Source organism: Bos javanicus, chromosome 2, assembly GCF_032452875.1.
Source record: "Bos javanicus breed banteng chromosome 2, ARS-OSU_banteng_1.0, whole genome shotgun sequence".
In the NCBI taxonomy this organism is placed as follows: Eukaryota; Metazoa; Chordata; class Mammalia; order Artiodactyla; family Bovidae; genus Bos; species Bos javanicus.
Genome location: NC_083869.1, coordinates 118,512,902 through 118,529,120, shown reverse-complemented (window position 1 = coordinate 118,529,120; position 16,219 = coordinate 118,512,902). Strand labels below are relative to the sequence as shown.

At 37.0% G+C, this 16,219-nt stretch overlaps 1 protein-coding gene across 8 annotated transcripts in view; it reads right to left on the bottom strand.

The window, feature by feature from the left end:
- Positions 1-16,219, bottom strand: part of LOC133230392 (nuclear body protein SP140-like protein) — a 95,925-nt gene that overhangs the window by 60,081 nt on the left and 19,625 nt on the right. For 7 of the 8 annotated variants that reach the window (XM_061387839.1, XM_061387808.1, XM_061387799.1 and 4 more), the window contains exons 2-3: positions 2,571-2,733; positions 1,069-1,237 (exon numbers count right to left, since the gene is read on the bottom strand). In XM_061387839.1, coding sequence (XP_061243823.1) covers positions 1,069-1,237; positions 2,571-2,733 — 332 coding nt within the window. Of the gene's footprint in view, positions 1-1,068; positions 1,238-2,570; positions 2,734-16,219 lie in introns of those variants that run through there. The other variant, XM_061387864.1, reaches the window with a different exon arrangement.

The following is a 16,219-nucleotide window of genomic DNA, read 5'->3' as shown; positions in this document are numbered from 1 at the left end:
GCAAAGTCAGCTGTCAGGTATGAGGAGGACAGTGGCCCAAAGCCCAGAAAAGGTGAAGGAGGCCTAAGGGCGGAAGGACTTTAGCACACGAGACAGGGATGAGGGCGGAGCCTAGAAACAGGAGAGGTCCTAGAAATAGGACCACAGTCCCCATCCTCTGGAGTTTAGTCACTGACCCAAGCTCTTGTGGACAGCAGTGACCTCTGCCAGGGGCAGGGGGTTGGCAGCAAGTGTAGATGTGAGTCACCAGCATTTAAAAAGGATAAATTATACCTTCTCGGGAAAAAGTCAACATTTAGTTATATGTGGCACCAAAAACAAGCCCTGGAAGAGAATAGCCTTTGTGATTATTTGAGGAGAAAATATGATTAAAACCATTTTTCCGTTAAGGGAAAATTTGATATAAGTTAACTTTTGTGCTAATTACTCTAGAAATCTGATGAACGTGGCCTTTCTTCTGTGTTACCAGGTCAACCCTGGGTTTGAGGGGTTAAAACTGGACTGGGAGAGTCTACCTACGGACTGTTCTTGGGTCTTCTTTGAATCACCACATTCTTGGGTTGTGGTGATTCTTATAATCTGGCTTGTCCCTCTAGGGGACCCTGAAAGCCTATGATTCTGGAGTTGTTGAGATACTGACCCTGTTGATCTGTTGTTTCTAAGCCAAGATGGATCCTATACCCACAGCTAAGCTTGAGATGGGTAGTAATCAACTCAGTGGACTGCTGTGTAGACCACTGCTGGCCTGTTATTTGTCATCTAAATCAGATGCCACTGTGGCTCTGGTCCTCCTGTGAGTCTAAGTATCTGGTTAAGCAGATCTCCAGGTTGGTGGTGTACCATAACCTTTATAACATGAGCTTTAAGAAGAACTTGGTGGCTCAGATGGTGAAGAATCTGCTGAAAATGTAGAAGACCTAGGTTGGATTTGAGAAGACTTAAGTGTGCTTTGTTAGCTGTTATATCCCCACTGCTCAGCACCAGTTATGGCACGTGATGGGAGTTCAATATATACTTGTTGAACAGAATTGACCTTGAACATCAAAAGGTAGAAAATAAGCTAATTACCATTTTCAAAGCTTTTACGAACATGATTTAAATCAGGATATTCCTGCATGTTGACGTCGCTGAACAATGCTTCCAGAAGCGACTGGTTAAATGTCTTTTCCAGCTCACTGAGAACATTGTACACCACTTTTGGTACAGGGACCAGGTTTCTACAAGAATCTTGACAGTCCTTAAAAACAATGAATGAAGAAAAGTATAAATACAGACTTCCAGGTTACAAGAGAGCCCTAGAAAGAGATGTCAAGTTAATGTATTCCAACTTCCATACATAGGTGTCTTTTCACGTAGAGGTTTAGCATTTCTGTATATTTGTATGACTACTAAGTGAAACAATAAATCCCCTCTTCTTAAAACTATCCATTTGTGAATCTGATCTCCTCACCCTAACTTACATTAGATGTAAGAAGGCACAATTCTGAAGGTTAAAAGAGGGTTCAAAGTTAATGAATATGTAGCTAAGAGCCTGGTCAACTCTTTGAGGGATAGACTTGGCAGGTGACGAGCCACTATTCTGTTGACTGGACAACTCCTGCCCCTTCACCAATCCTGACTTGGCCTGGAAGAGCTCAAGGAAGCCAGGGGACAGTGCTTCATTTTGTGAACTTGGCCACAGGGAAAGCATGTTCAGAGGACAAGCTGAAGACCTGCACCCCTGTATCTCCAACAATGCCTATTACTAAAATTAACTCAAAGTCCAAGACTCCAGAAAGAGCACAAATAAATACATAAATAAGGAAATAAATAAATGGAAAAAGAAAAACCCCTGTTGGAGAAAGAAAACTGTCAGAGAAAGAATAGCAAGCATCTACTCCCAAATTTGTCCTAACAAGACATCAGTTCCATGTGGGTTTTAATGTTCTCAGATCTAAATTGGTTGCTTTAGTCACTAAGTCATGTCCAACTCCTGTGACCCCATGGACTGTAGCCCACTAGGCTCCTCTGTCCATGGGATTCTCCAGGCAAGAATACTGGAGTGGGTAGCCATTTCCTTCTCCAGGGGATCTTCCCAACCCAGGGATCAAACCCAGGTCTCCTGCATTGCAGGCAGATTCTTTACCCACTGAGCTATGAGGGAAGCCCAACTGTTTAAATTGATGTTTTTCAAAAAGAAATGCTGTGTCAATTATTATTTCACTAAATCATCTCATTTAAATTATTCATGAATTTATTACACTTACTTTTAATTCTTAGTTTATGCTGTACTAAACATCTGTGTATTAAACATCTGTGGAGCACAACTATTTTAGATCCAGCCTGCCTGACTCCAGTGGCCACCAAGAGCACCGTCCCTTTGATCAGAGGAAGGACTGTCTCCAGTGATGCCTGTTTCCACTCTCTTTCTCCCTTTCTACCTCACAACAATACTTGAACATTTGCAACAATAGTTAAGAAGTCTTCTATTCATAGGACACTCCTCAGTTAGCTAGCTGTGCTCAGGATATAAAAACATAACTTAGTTTGGGGCTGGTTTACCAAATGGTGACATAAGAAACCTCACTTACTTCATACATTTTATTGGTGATGAGTTCGCGGTCACGAAGGCCCTCAAAGAAAGGAAATGTCTTTTTAATTGCAGTTGAAATCTCCACTTTATGTCTTTTGAAGTGCCTGAATATAGTCTCAAAGACAAGCCTGTCTTCCGTGTTCTGATTTTCTGTGGACATCCTAAGGAAGAAGAATATCATGTGAAAATGGTCATCAAGATTCCGAGATGCTTATGAAGGCTGTAACATTTTATATATAAAGAATAGATTGTGAAGAACCAACATATATAAAATAAGTGGTTTCAGTACAGAAATAAAAGCAATGGAAACAACAAAGAATGATATAGTTGAAGAAAAGTGTGGAAGTTAAGAAAGACTAAAGTACAGGACTAAAGAAGTCCATTCCAGTCTGTCCCAATCAAAACCATTATAAAGATATCCGCCTTTGTCTGATATATTTGGGTACTTTTCAGTACCCAAAATGCATTGGGGAATAATCACTTTATTGCATCAACATCCTGTAAAAAATGTTTCTGGTTAAATACTGCCAATTAAAGAGAATCATTTATCTTCTTTTTATTATTGCCACCACTTTCCACTAAAAATGCTAATAAAGGGATTGGATTCACAATGACAAGGAGAATGGCAGGGGGCAATGAGCAGATAAGAGAGTTCTACCAAAATTTATGAGACAAAAAGTGATCAGATCAGATCAGATCAGATCAGTCGATCAGTCGTGTCTGACTCTTTGCGACCCCGTGAATCGAAGCACGCCAGGCCTCCCTGTCCATCACCAACTCCTGGAGTTCACTGAGACTCATGTCCATCGAGTCAGTGATGCCATCCAGCCATTTCATCCTCTGTCGTCCCCTTCTCCTCCTGCCCCCAATCCCTCCCAGCATCAGAGTCTTTTCCAATGAGTGATCAGAGGATCGCTAACCACTATTGTAGGTGGAAAATACTCCCAGAGGTCAGGAAAGCAACCAGTGAGTCCTGCAGAACCCCGGAGACCCAGTGGAGATCACAGGGGAGACATGTTGTGGAAAACTGATGTGTTATTTGAAAAATTAAGAACAGAACATCATACCTTCCACCCTCAGTTTGCATCCTGACCACTTGCACCCAGACAGCCGCTCAGAGGGAAACAGTGCTATCCTTTTTGTAACCATATGTTAATTTTACTTGTTACTGAACTTCACACGGTCTTCCCAGGTGGCAGTAGTGGTAAAGAACCTGTCCGCCAGTGCAGGAGATGCAAGAGGTGTGTGTTCAATCCCTGGGTTGGGAAGATCCCCCGGAGAAGGGCATGGCAACACACTCCAATATTCCTGCCTGGAAAATTCCATTGACAGAGGAGCCTGGTGGGCTATCATCCATAGGGTTGCAAAGAGTCAGACATAACTGAGTATGCAGGCATGATTGGACTTCATATTCCCTGGTGGCTCAGATGGTAAAGAATGTGACTGCAATGCAGGAGACCTGGGTTGGGAAGATCCCCTGGAGAATGGAATGGCTGCCCACTTCAGTATTCTTGGCTAGGAAATTCCATGACAGAGGAACCTGGAGGGCCATAGTCTGTGGGTTTGCAGAGTTGGACATGACTGGGTGACTAACACTTTAACATTGTATACATGAAAAAACTACATCACGTGTGCTTTGTGCCTGACTTCTTTTGCTCATCATCCATGTTATATGAACAGAAATTTGGTTCTGTTATTGTTGAAGATATTCCATTGTGTGGACCTACCACAATCTACTTATTCATTTTCCTGTTTATGGACATTTGGGTGTATTCTGGTTTGGGACTAGTTTGAATAAAGCTGTGGTTTTTGTACGTTTTTTGGTGACAAGATATTTTAATTTCCCTTCAGCAAATAACTAGGAGTGGAATTGTTGGGTCATTGTGTAGGAGTATGTTTAATAGTTTTAGAATCTGTCAAACTACTCCAAAGTCTGTTAGAAATAAGCTTTCTAGTTTTAGCCATTTTAGTCTATAATATATAATATGGTATTTCATACAGTTTTAACCTGTATTTTTTTAATGACTGATAATATTGAGCACACTTCCATATGCTCACTGGCTATTCACAATCTTCTTTTTTGAAGTGCCTTTTCAAGTCTTTGGCCCATTTATATTACTGGGTTGTCTTTTATTATTTATTGATGTGTAGGAGTTTGTATATATTATACAGGAAATGTTTTGTGTAATATACGTACTGTGAGTGAAAAAGCTGGCTTAAAACTCAACATTCAGAAACTAAGATCATGGCACCCAGTCCCATAACTTCATGGCAAATAGAGAGGGAAACAGTGACAGACTTTATTTTCTTGGGCTCCAAAATCACTGCGGACAATGACAGCAGCCACAAAATTAAAAGACGTTTGCTCCTTGGAAGAAAATCTATGACAAACCTAGACAGTGTATTAAAAAAGCAGAGATATCACCTTACCAACAAAGGTCTGTATAGTCAAAACTATGATTTTTCCAGTAGTCATATATGGATGTGAGAGTTGGACCATAAAGAAGGCTGAGCATCAAAGAATTGATGCTTTGAACTGTGGTGCTGGAGAAGACTCTTGAGAGTCGCTTGGACTGCAAGGAAATCAAATCAATCTTAAAGGAAATCAACTCTGAATATTCATTGGAAGGACTGATGCTGAAGCTGAAGCTCCAACACTTAGGCCACCTGATTTGAAGAGCCAACTGATTGGAAAAGACTCTGATGCTGGGAAAGATTGAAGGCAGGAGGAGAATGGGACGACAGAGGATGAGATGGTTGGATGGCATCATTGACTCAACGGACATGAGTTTGAGCAAATTTCAGGAGATAGTGAAGGACAGGGAATCCTGGCATGCTACAGTCCACGGGGTCACAAAGAGTCGGACACGACTGAGCAACTGAACAGCAACAGAAATGTATTGTGAACATTTTCACCCATTTTGTGGGTTGCCTTTATTTTCTTAACCATGTATTTTGATAAGGAGAAATTTTTAATTTTGACAAAGCCAAAGCTATCATTTTTTTTTTCTTCTGTGGCTAACAACTTTAGGGTACTATCTGAGAAATCTTTGCCTCCCCCAAGCTAATTAAAATATTCAAAAATTTAAAGTGTAAACCTGGTTCTACTTCTAGATTTTCTACTCTGTGCCATTTGTCTGTTTGCCTACCCTTGTGCCAACAGTATATTGATCTGAATCTATAGCGTATAGAAAGACGACGTCAATTAGGAAAATATTACCTTGGATTTTCTACGTCTTTTGGTTTTCCACATATCTTTTAAAATTGATTTGTCAATTTTTACAAGAAAAGCCTTTTTGAGTTTTATAGGGTTTGCATCGAACTTTTAGATTCATTTGGTGAAAAATGACATCTTAACAACACTGAGTTCAACCCATTTATTTAATTTTCCTTAATCTTGCCACAAGTATTTACAGCTTTCAGTATCAGGTGGTGCAGTGGTAAAGGAGCTGCTTGCCAAAGCAGAAGATGCAAGAGATGTGGGCTTGATCCCTGGGTGAGGAAGATCTCCTGGAGTAAGAAATGTCAATCCACTCCAGTATTCTTGCCTGGGAAATTCCATGGACAGAGGAACCTGGTGGGCTGCAGTCCATAGGGTTGCAAAGAGTCAAACATGACTGAACACACACACACACACACACACACACACACACACACGCACAGGAGTCATACACTTCTTTCCTTAAACTTATTCTTAGCTATTTTATTCTTTGTGGGGCTACTTTAAGTGATTCTGCTTTTTAAATTATTTCTAACAATTGTATGAACATAGAATTGATTTTTAAGAAACAGTAACCATGTATTCATGACCTTTCTAAATTCATGTATTCTAGTAATGTATTTGTAGACTACTTTTGGATTTTGTAGAAAAAATAACCATGGCATCAGAAAATAAAACTCTTCTGCTTCTTCCTTTCCAAAAATTGTTTCTTTTTTCTTTCTTCCTTACATTGTTTCTAGCCTTAGAGAAAATGCATTTAATGTATGCATCAAGTATGATGTCATACACACACAGATATACACAAGTGACAGAGGAAGTTTCTGTTTGTTACTAGTTTACTGAGAGTTTTATCATGGTCAGATGTTGATTATTATGAAATGCATCTATTGAGGTGTTCATATGATTTTGTTAGGGGAAGCACACTGATTGAAACCTTCCACCCTGGCCAGACACCATAGTAACCATTTACATAAGTTGTTTTACGACAGGAGGTCCTGGTAAGGAACACGGAACTAATAAGCCTCCACCAACCAGAAGAGTTTGGGAAAGGTCAAAAGGAGACACCACAGGTCCGACCACCTCCCAGAATCCTCTCTGGCATCCATCTTGGCTCAACAAGGCCTGCACCACCAGGAAGGACTCTGAGTCAGAATGATTGGCTAAAGACAACCCGGAAACTAATCCCATCACCATAAAATCCGAGACTGCGAGCCAGAGCAGTTCTCCTGGGTTCCCTTACCCTACTGCTCTCCACCCGGGTGCCCTTTCCCAATAAAATCTCTTGCGTTGTCAGCACATGTGTCTCTTCGGACAATTCATTTCTGAATGTTAGAAAAGAGCCCAGTTTCGGGCCCTGGAAGGGGTACCCCTTCCTCCAACAGTTTTCCTTCTTTATTCTTTAATTTGGTGAGTCAGATGCATTGATTTCCAGAGCCTCCTCTTAAGTAGAAACAGATAACCACAGTTCAGCAGACTTTTGAGGAAATCCTCCAACTTCAGGAAGAAAGAATAACACTAAAAAGAGAAAAAGGTTACCCCAGGAGAAACAGAGATATTGTAGGAGAAACTTTCAAAACCTCTAAAATTTTTATAGAGATTTGAGAACACACATTATACCCTTGTTTACAAAGAAAAAGGAAATAACAGAGAAAGAGATAGTGGTATTAGATGTTTTTAAAAAATTGATTTTTAGAAATTCACTAAGATTTACTAAAATGGTTGTAAAATAAAGTTGGGGGAATTCCCCAGAAAATTAAATAGATTGTTGTTCTTGTTTAGTTGCTAAGTCATGTCTGACCCTTTTGTGACCCCATGTATTGAAGCCCACCAGGCTCATCTCTCCAAGGGATTTCCCAAGCAAGAATACTGGAATTGGTTGCCATTTCCTTTTCCAGGGGATCTTCCTGACCAAACTACATCGTAGGCAGATTCTTTACCACTGAGCCAGCAGGGAAGTTCAAAATAAAGAGATTAAAAGAACACAAAAGAGCAAATTTGAGACACAATACCTGAGTCTAGGGCTCCCAGTGTAACTCAGCTTTTAAAGAATCCACCTACAACACAGGAGACCCTAGGTTTGATTCCTGGGTCAGGAAGATCCAATGGAGAAGGGATAGTCTACCTATTCCAGTATTCTTGCCTGGAATATCCCCATGGACAGAGGAGCGTGGAGAGCAATAGTCCATGGAGTCACAAAGAGGCAGACACGACCAAGCGACTAAGCACAGCACAGCACATAGGAGTCCAAGATTACTTCAGAGGCCTAACAGCAACCTTATTAGAGTCAAGAAAGATACTCAAGAAAATGCAGAGGAGGACCATACCAGGAGAACTATTTAAGGAGATATGATCTCTGTAGAGTAGAATAACATGGATTTCTTTAAAGGACTTAGAAAAATGAATTTTAAAAGAACCAAACCAGAAGCTACCGAGAAGCCCACACGCCACAAAGAAGACCCAACACAGTTGAAAATAAATTAATAAATAAAATTTTAAGAAAGAGAACCAAACCAAGGCACATAATGATGAAATGACAACACCTAAAAAAAACAGAGAAGAACTTAAAATATTCCAGAAGGAATTAAGAAATTGGTCACTTATTGAGGATGATGGCAAGAATAACTTGAGACATCTCATCAGTAACAAATCTAGGCCTTCAAAATGCAGAGTGAATCAGGACAACTCCAGCCATGCAGGGCTGAGAAATTTCACTCTACAAACATCCATTTTGAATGTTGTTCCTAAAGTTTTCTTTATTTCCTTTATTCTTATATCAATATATAGATTTAAGGTTTAAAAAACATCAGGCTCTCTCAGGTCTTTGCAACACTAAATTCAATGATTATCAATGGCAATGTGAAATACTATAGATAAAAAAATAAAACTTTTTGGCCAGTGGGGCGGGGGGGGGACACAATTTACACATGCTCTAAAATTTTTATACAATCATTATTTTCCTTCCATTCACACCACTGTGCCACTGGGGAAGCCAATACAGATAAGGGCCATGAATGACAAAATGTCATAAGCGAAGGGAGAAGGGAATTGCATATACTCTGCTATAAGGTACGTGTGCTACAGAGGAAGTGCTATAAAATGTTATTATAATCTCTAGACAACCATCAAAAACATTTTAAAAGAAGTATAATTAATATGCTAATAGAATACTAAGATGGAATCATATAAAATGTTAATTAAAATTAGAGAAGGCAGAAAAAAGAGCGGGGAAAAAAGAGACACAGAACAAACAAATACAATAAATAAAGAAGAGTTAAACATGGTAATGTAATCCAGTATATCAATAATTACTTTCAGTGTGAATGGCCTAAATATTCCAATTAAAAGCAGAGATTGTAAAGCACAAGAAGCTTAGCTCGGTGCTCTGTGATGACCTATATGGGTGGGAAGGGGAAGGTGGTGGGAAGAAGGTCCAGAGGGAGGGGACATATGTATACATATGGCTGATTAACTTCACTGTATCACAGAAACGAACACATCATTGTAAAGCAGTTATATTTCAATAAAAAAAGATTGTCAAAATGACTGAGAAAATGAGACTGACCTTATCTTATATTGTCAATAAGAAAAAACCCATAAATATAAAGACACATGCTAAGAATGGAGAAGGAGGGACCTCCCTGGTGGTCCAGTGGTTAAGACTTCACCTTCCAAGTAGAGGGTCGGGGTTAAATTCCTGATCAGGGAGCTAAAATCCCATATGTCTCATGGCCAAAAAATTGAAACACAAAACAGAAACAGTGTTGCAGCAAATTCAATAAAGACTTTAAAAACAGTCCACATTAAAAAAAAATCTTAAAAAAAGAATGGAGAAGGAGATACCAAGTCAACACTAATCAAAAGAAAGAGTAGCTATATTATTTCCAGGGAAAAAAGGCTTTAGGACAAGAAAAAATACTAATTAAGAGAAAGGGAGCATTACATATGACAAAAGGATCAGTTTTCCAAGAAGACGTAACAACCCTTAATATGTTATTTACACATGGTAAACACATAGCATCAAATTGTGCACGGTAAAAATTGACAGAACAGTGACAGAAACAGACAAATCCACTATTTCAGTTCGATACACAAACAGCACCCCCCCCCCTCTTTTTTAAAGTAATTTATAGATCAAGCAGGTAGAGAAGCCGTCAGAATATAGCTGACCTGAACATCCATTACCAATCAACTTGATCTATTTGATACTTTTAGAATACTCCATGCAACCATAGCAGAATATACATACTCCTCTGGCTGATTCATGTTGGGGTTTGGCAGAAAACAGCAAAAATCAGCAAAGCAATGATCCTTCAATTAAAAAACTAAATAAATTTAAAAAAAGATCACATGGAATAATCACCCTTACCAAGAGAGAATCCACTCTGGGCTGTAAAATACATCTTAAATGTAAAAGAATAGAAACCATAAAAGTACATTCTTAGACAAAAAGAAATTAAACTACAAATAAATAACAGAAAGAAATGAAAAATTCCTCCCAATACTTGGAGAGTTAAAAATACATCCAGGTAACACATAAGTCAAAGGAAAAGTCTTAAGAGAAATTTTAAAATATTTTGAACTGAATGAAAATAAACCTACAACTTATCAATATTTGTGGGATGCTGAAAAAGCAGTGACTACAAAGAAACATATTCCATTGAATATATGTTATTATGTATATATTAGAAAAGAAGACAGTTGTAAAATCAGTAATATGTTTCTCCAACTGGAATGTGGGGGAAGAAAGCTTAAGCCTAAAACAGTAGAAGAAATGAAATAAAGGAGCAAGAATCAATAAATTGGAAATAGGAAACAAAAGAGAAAATTCCACAAAACCTAAAGCTTGTTCTTGGAAAAGATCAATAAAATTGATAAACTTCTACCCAGGCTAACTAAGGAAAAGAAGAGAAAGAAATCACAAGTTACCAGTATTAGAAATGACAGTAGGATTTTCACAACTGATTTATGAATATTAAGAGGATAACAAAGGATTAGTATGAACAAATCTATTCCCACTAATTTGGTAAATAAAACTGACCAAACCCTAGAAAGACACAAACTACCAAAACTCACACAAGGAGAAATGGGTAATTTAAATAGGCCTATATTCATTACAAAATTGAATTAGTAATCAAGAACTTTGAAAAAACGAAGTACTAGGCCCAGAGAATTTCACTGGTTAATCCTACCAAACATTTAAGGAAGAAATGATACCAATTTTCCATATTCTTGTGCAGAAAACAGAAGCAGAAGGAACACTTAATTTCTTCTATGAGCTCAGAACTACTGCAATACCCAAAGCAGATAAAGACAAGCTACAGGTCAATATCTCTCATGAACATAGATGTAAAAACTTCAAGAAAGTATTAGTAAATTACAGCATGACCAAGTGTAACTTATTCCAGATATGCATGGCTGGTTCAATATTTGATATCAATCAATGTAATATTTGATATTAATCAAGGTAGAAGAAAAAAATCTGGATGATCTTATTAATTGACACAGTAAAGTCATTTGACAAATTCTATCACTTTTTCATGTAGAATTCCCTAGAACACTAGAGATAGGAACATCTTCAAAATGAGGAAGCAAATCTAATAAAAACTCTGTTGCTAGTATCATACTTACTGCTGAAAACCTGCACACTTTCTTCCTAGGATCAGAAACAAGGGAGAGATCCCCTCTTTCACTATTCTTATTCAATACTGTGCTGGAACGCACAGCTAACACCAAAAAAAAAAAAAAAGAAGAAGAAGAATAAAAAAAAAAAGGAAATTCAAGGTACAGAGTTAGGGAAGGAATAAAACTAACTTTGTTTCCAGATAAGATGATTGTCTATGTATAAAATCCCAAAAAATTCACATGCACACAAAATCTGAAACTAATAGTTAAGTATAGCAAGGTTGCTGGACAAAGATCAATTGCTTTTGTATATACCAGCATTGAAAATTCGGAATTTGAAATGCAGTAAGACAACACCTAGACAGCATATTGAAAAACAGATATTACTTTGCCAAAAAAGGTCCGTCTAGTCAAGGCTATGGTTTTTCCAGTGGTCACGTATGGATGTGAGAGTTGGACTGTGAAGAAAGCTGAGCACCAAAGAATTGATGCTTCTGAACCTGTGGTGTTGGAGAAGACTCCTGAGAGCCCCTTGGACTGCAAGGAGATCCAACCAGTCCATTCTAAAGGAGATCAGCCCTGGGTGTTCTTTGGAAGGAATGATGCTAAAGTTGAAACTCCAGTACTTTGGCCACCTCATGAGAAGAGTTGATTCATTGGAAAAGACTGTGATGCTGGGAGGGATTGGGGGCAGGAGGAGAAGGGGACAACAGAGGATGAGATGGCTGGATGGCATCACTGACTCAATGGATTGAGTTTGAGTGAACTCCAGGAGTTGGTGATGGACAGGGAGGCCTGGCGTGCTTCGATTAATGGGGTCGCAAAGAGTCAGGCACGACTGAGCGACTGAACTGAACTGAAGACAACACCATTTACAATAGCACCAAAAATATAAAATATTTAGGTATTTGCTGTTGTTCAGTCATTAAGTCGTGTCCAGCTCTTTGTGATCCCATGGACGGCAGCATGCTAGGCTTCCCTGTCCTTCACCATCTCCCTAAGTTTGCTCAAACTGACATCCATTAAGTAGGTGATGCCATCCAACCATCTCATCCTCTGTCGCCGCTTCTCCTCCTGCCTTCAGTCTTTCTCATTATCAGGGTCTTTTCCAATGAGTCAGCTCTTCACATCAGGTGGCCGAAGTATTGGAGCTTCAGCTTCGGCATCCCAAGCTGATACAGAAATTTTTCCAATCAATGTTGAGAGTTGATTTCCTTCAAGATTGACTGGTTTGATCTCCTTACAGTCCAAGAGACTCTCAAGAGTCTTCTCCAACACCACACTTCAAAAGCATTAATTCTTCAATGCTCAGCCTTCTTTATGATCCAACTCTCACATCCACACACAACTACTGGAAAAACTACAGCTTTGACTAGATGGACCTTTGTCAGCAAAGTGATGTCTCTGCCTATAAATATGCTGTCTAGATTTGTCATAGCTTTCCTTCCAAGGAGCAATTCTGTATGTATTTTATCAGGTTTATACCTAAGTATTTTTAAAATTAATTTAATTGAAATTTAAAATATTTAGGTATTAATCTAACAAAATATATACAGAATCGAAATAAACAAAATTATTCTAGAAGGAGACAAATTAAACTTGGCATAATAACATAACTGTAACTGGTTTGATGTAAAATTTTGAGTTATATAAACAAACAGTGTTGACCTTACTGGTAAAGGAAAATTTGTATTATTTCTTTTAAATGTGAAAAATTTGAATATATGATTTCAAATTCAACACTAAAAAATATAGAAATATAGATTAAAATTATTTTGAAAAGCTTAAAGTAACCACTGGTTGAGTGAAATCAGACTCTTACAGAGCCTTGTGAAGCACTAAAAAATAACATAAAATGGAAATATTGTTTGCATTTTTAGAGAAGACAAAACAAAAACAATAGAATTCTACAAACTAAGAAAAAAGCATGAAAAATATATCATTAAGAACACTAGATGTAAATGAAAAATTATAATGAAAGGCACAGGATCAAAAATAGAATCCAACAAGAGACAGAAAAAGTGACACAAAATTTGTTAAAATCAAAGATAGGCAAATTATGGTACTCAAATATAAACAAAACAAAAAATAAGGGTATTAATATCCAATTCAAAGCAAAATTCAAAAGACAAATAATGGGGCAAAGGTTTCATGAATATTGAGAAACAGTTCGCTTCTAGCTTTTGACTCTTCACATATTCAAAAATGATCAAAATATATAAGCTCTGGATAAATTAGCAGAAATGTTTTATTATTTAATCTTATAACCTGAAAACAGAACATTTCCCTCCAATGTCCTTTAAATGCAGATCAATACAGATCACAGTCTTGAACATAAATGATGTCACAAAAAGTTATAAGCAGTAGAAGCTAAATAGACTGCATAGTAAGGAAAATAAACCACCCAGAGGTTTATGAAACAAAACAAAAATTACTGTGTTGGGTCAAAGGCAATGTTTTGTGGTTTAGAGGTTATTTTTTTAAAAAGTGGAAGAAAATGGAAAATAGTACACTGAGAATAAGTAAAAATAGTTTAGCATCAGGAAATCTCTTTATGCAATTTATTACCTCAACAAACAAAAGGAGAAAAAGTATATAAATATATCCATAATAATTTTAAAAGAGAATTTCTTAAGACCTAACAGCCATTTTGTGAAAACTACATGAAATATACAGATACTGAACACAATATGAAGTCTACAAAAATAACAAATATTACAGCAGACATTGAAATGATGAAATAATTTTAATAGGAAAAAAGACAGGGATGCCTACTACTACCATCATTGTTATATGTATATTATATATATACATATGTTTAGAAGTTTTGCTAAGAAGATGAAGTGATTGGTATAAATATTAAAAACATACATACATAGAAACCCCAGAGTTCTAACTAAAGTCTGTAAGAACTAGAAAAAGAATTTGCCAATGTGCATGAATAAAATTTATAGATGTTATTTGGAACACCATAAATTGAAAAGAAATAAAGTAATATTTCAAATGTAATAGCAAATATATATGTGTGTATAAACACCTGAAAATATGAAGAAAAACTATAAAATCTTATTATTGATTTATATAAAATATTATAAGATTTATATAAAATCTTATTGAAGGTATTAAAACAAGACCTAAATATATAGAGATAATATAACTTGCTTCCAATCAGGAAAGCATAGTAATTTTAAAATGTCAATCCTTCCAAAATTATTGTACAAGTGTGGTACACTTGCAACTTGTAATCCCATTGAAATTGTATGTGATTTAAATAGACACTTCTCCTAAGAAGACATACAGATGGCCAAAAGGTACAGGAAAAGATGCTCATCATCACTATTAGAGAAATGCAAATCAAAACTACCTTGAGGTATCACCTGACACTGGTCAGAATGTCCATCATCAAAAATCTCCAAATAATAAATGCTGGAGAGGGTGTGGAGAACGCAACTCTTGGTGGAAATATAAATTTGTACAGCCTCTATGGAGAACAGTACAGAGGTTTCTTGAAAAAACTAAAAATGGAGCTACCATATAATCTAGTGATTCCACCCCTGGGCATATATTCAGAGAAAACCATAATTTGAAAACATACATTGCAGCACTATTTACAATAACCAGGACATGGAAGCAACTTAAACATCCATCAACAGAGGAATGGATAAAGAAAATGCAGTATATATATATATATATATATATATATATACACACACACATACACAAATTTATATGTACATATATGTGCATATACACAATGGAATATTACCCATCCATTAAAAAGGACAAAGATTGCTAGACTGAGTGAAGTGAGACAAAGATACCTACTATATGATATCAATTATATGTGAAATCTAAGAAAATGGTACAAATGAACTTATTTACAAAACTGAAACAGAGTCACAGATGTAGAAAATAAACATGATGCAGGGAAAGAGGGGAGGAATAAAGTGGGAGATTGAGATTAACATATACAAATGACTGTATATACAGTAGAAAACTAATGTGTGTTTTTGTGTATGCTTGGTCACTCAGTCCGTATCTGACTCTTTCTGACACCCCGGACTGTATCCCAGCAGGTTCCTCTGTTCATGGAATTTTCCAGGCAAGAATACTGGCGTGGGTTGTCATTTTCTACTCCAAGGGACCTTCCCAACCCAGGGATCAAACCCACTTCTCTTGCATCTCCTGTACTGGCAGGCGGATTCTTTATCACTGGGCCACGTAGGAAGCCTAGATAACTAAGAAGGACCTATTGTGTAGCACAGGGAACTCTACTCAGTTCTCTGTAATGACCTATTAATATATGGGAAAATAATTTAACAAAGAGTGGGTATGTGAATATGTATAACTGATTCCCTTTGCTATACAGCAGAAACTAACAACATTGTAAATCAACTCTATCCCAATAACAATTAATTTAAAAAAAGAAAGTAGAAAAAGATTTAATACATTTAAATGTAAAAAACAATATAGACATTAAAATACAATGTATAAATATATTTTCAACCAATATGACAAAGGCTTAATATATATGATATACAAAGGCTCCAGCCTATTGATAAAATGACAAATAATTCCAAAGAAAATGGACTTGGACAGCTTAGAGAAGAGACAGTAAAAACCTCCAATAAACATATGAATACATACAAACTAAAATGGTAATGAGAAACCATTTTTTACCCCTTAGATTGGCAAAAATAACTTCTTAAATGACATTGCAATGTGGGAAAAGATTCAAAGAAACATACATGCATTGCTGGAATGAGCAAGAATTGCTATAGCCTTTTCAGAAAAGATTTAGCAAT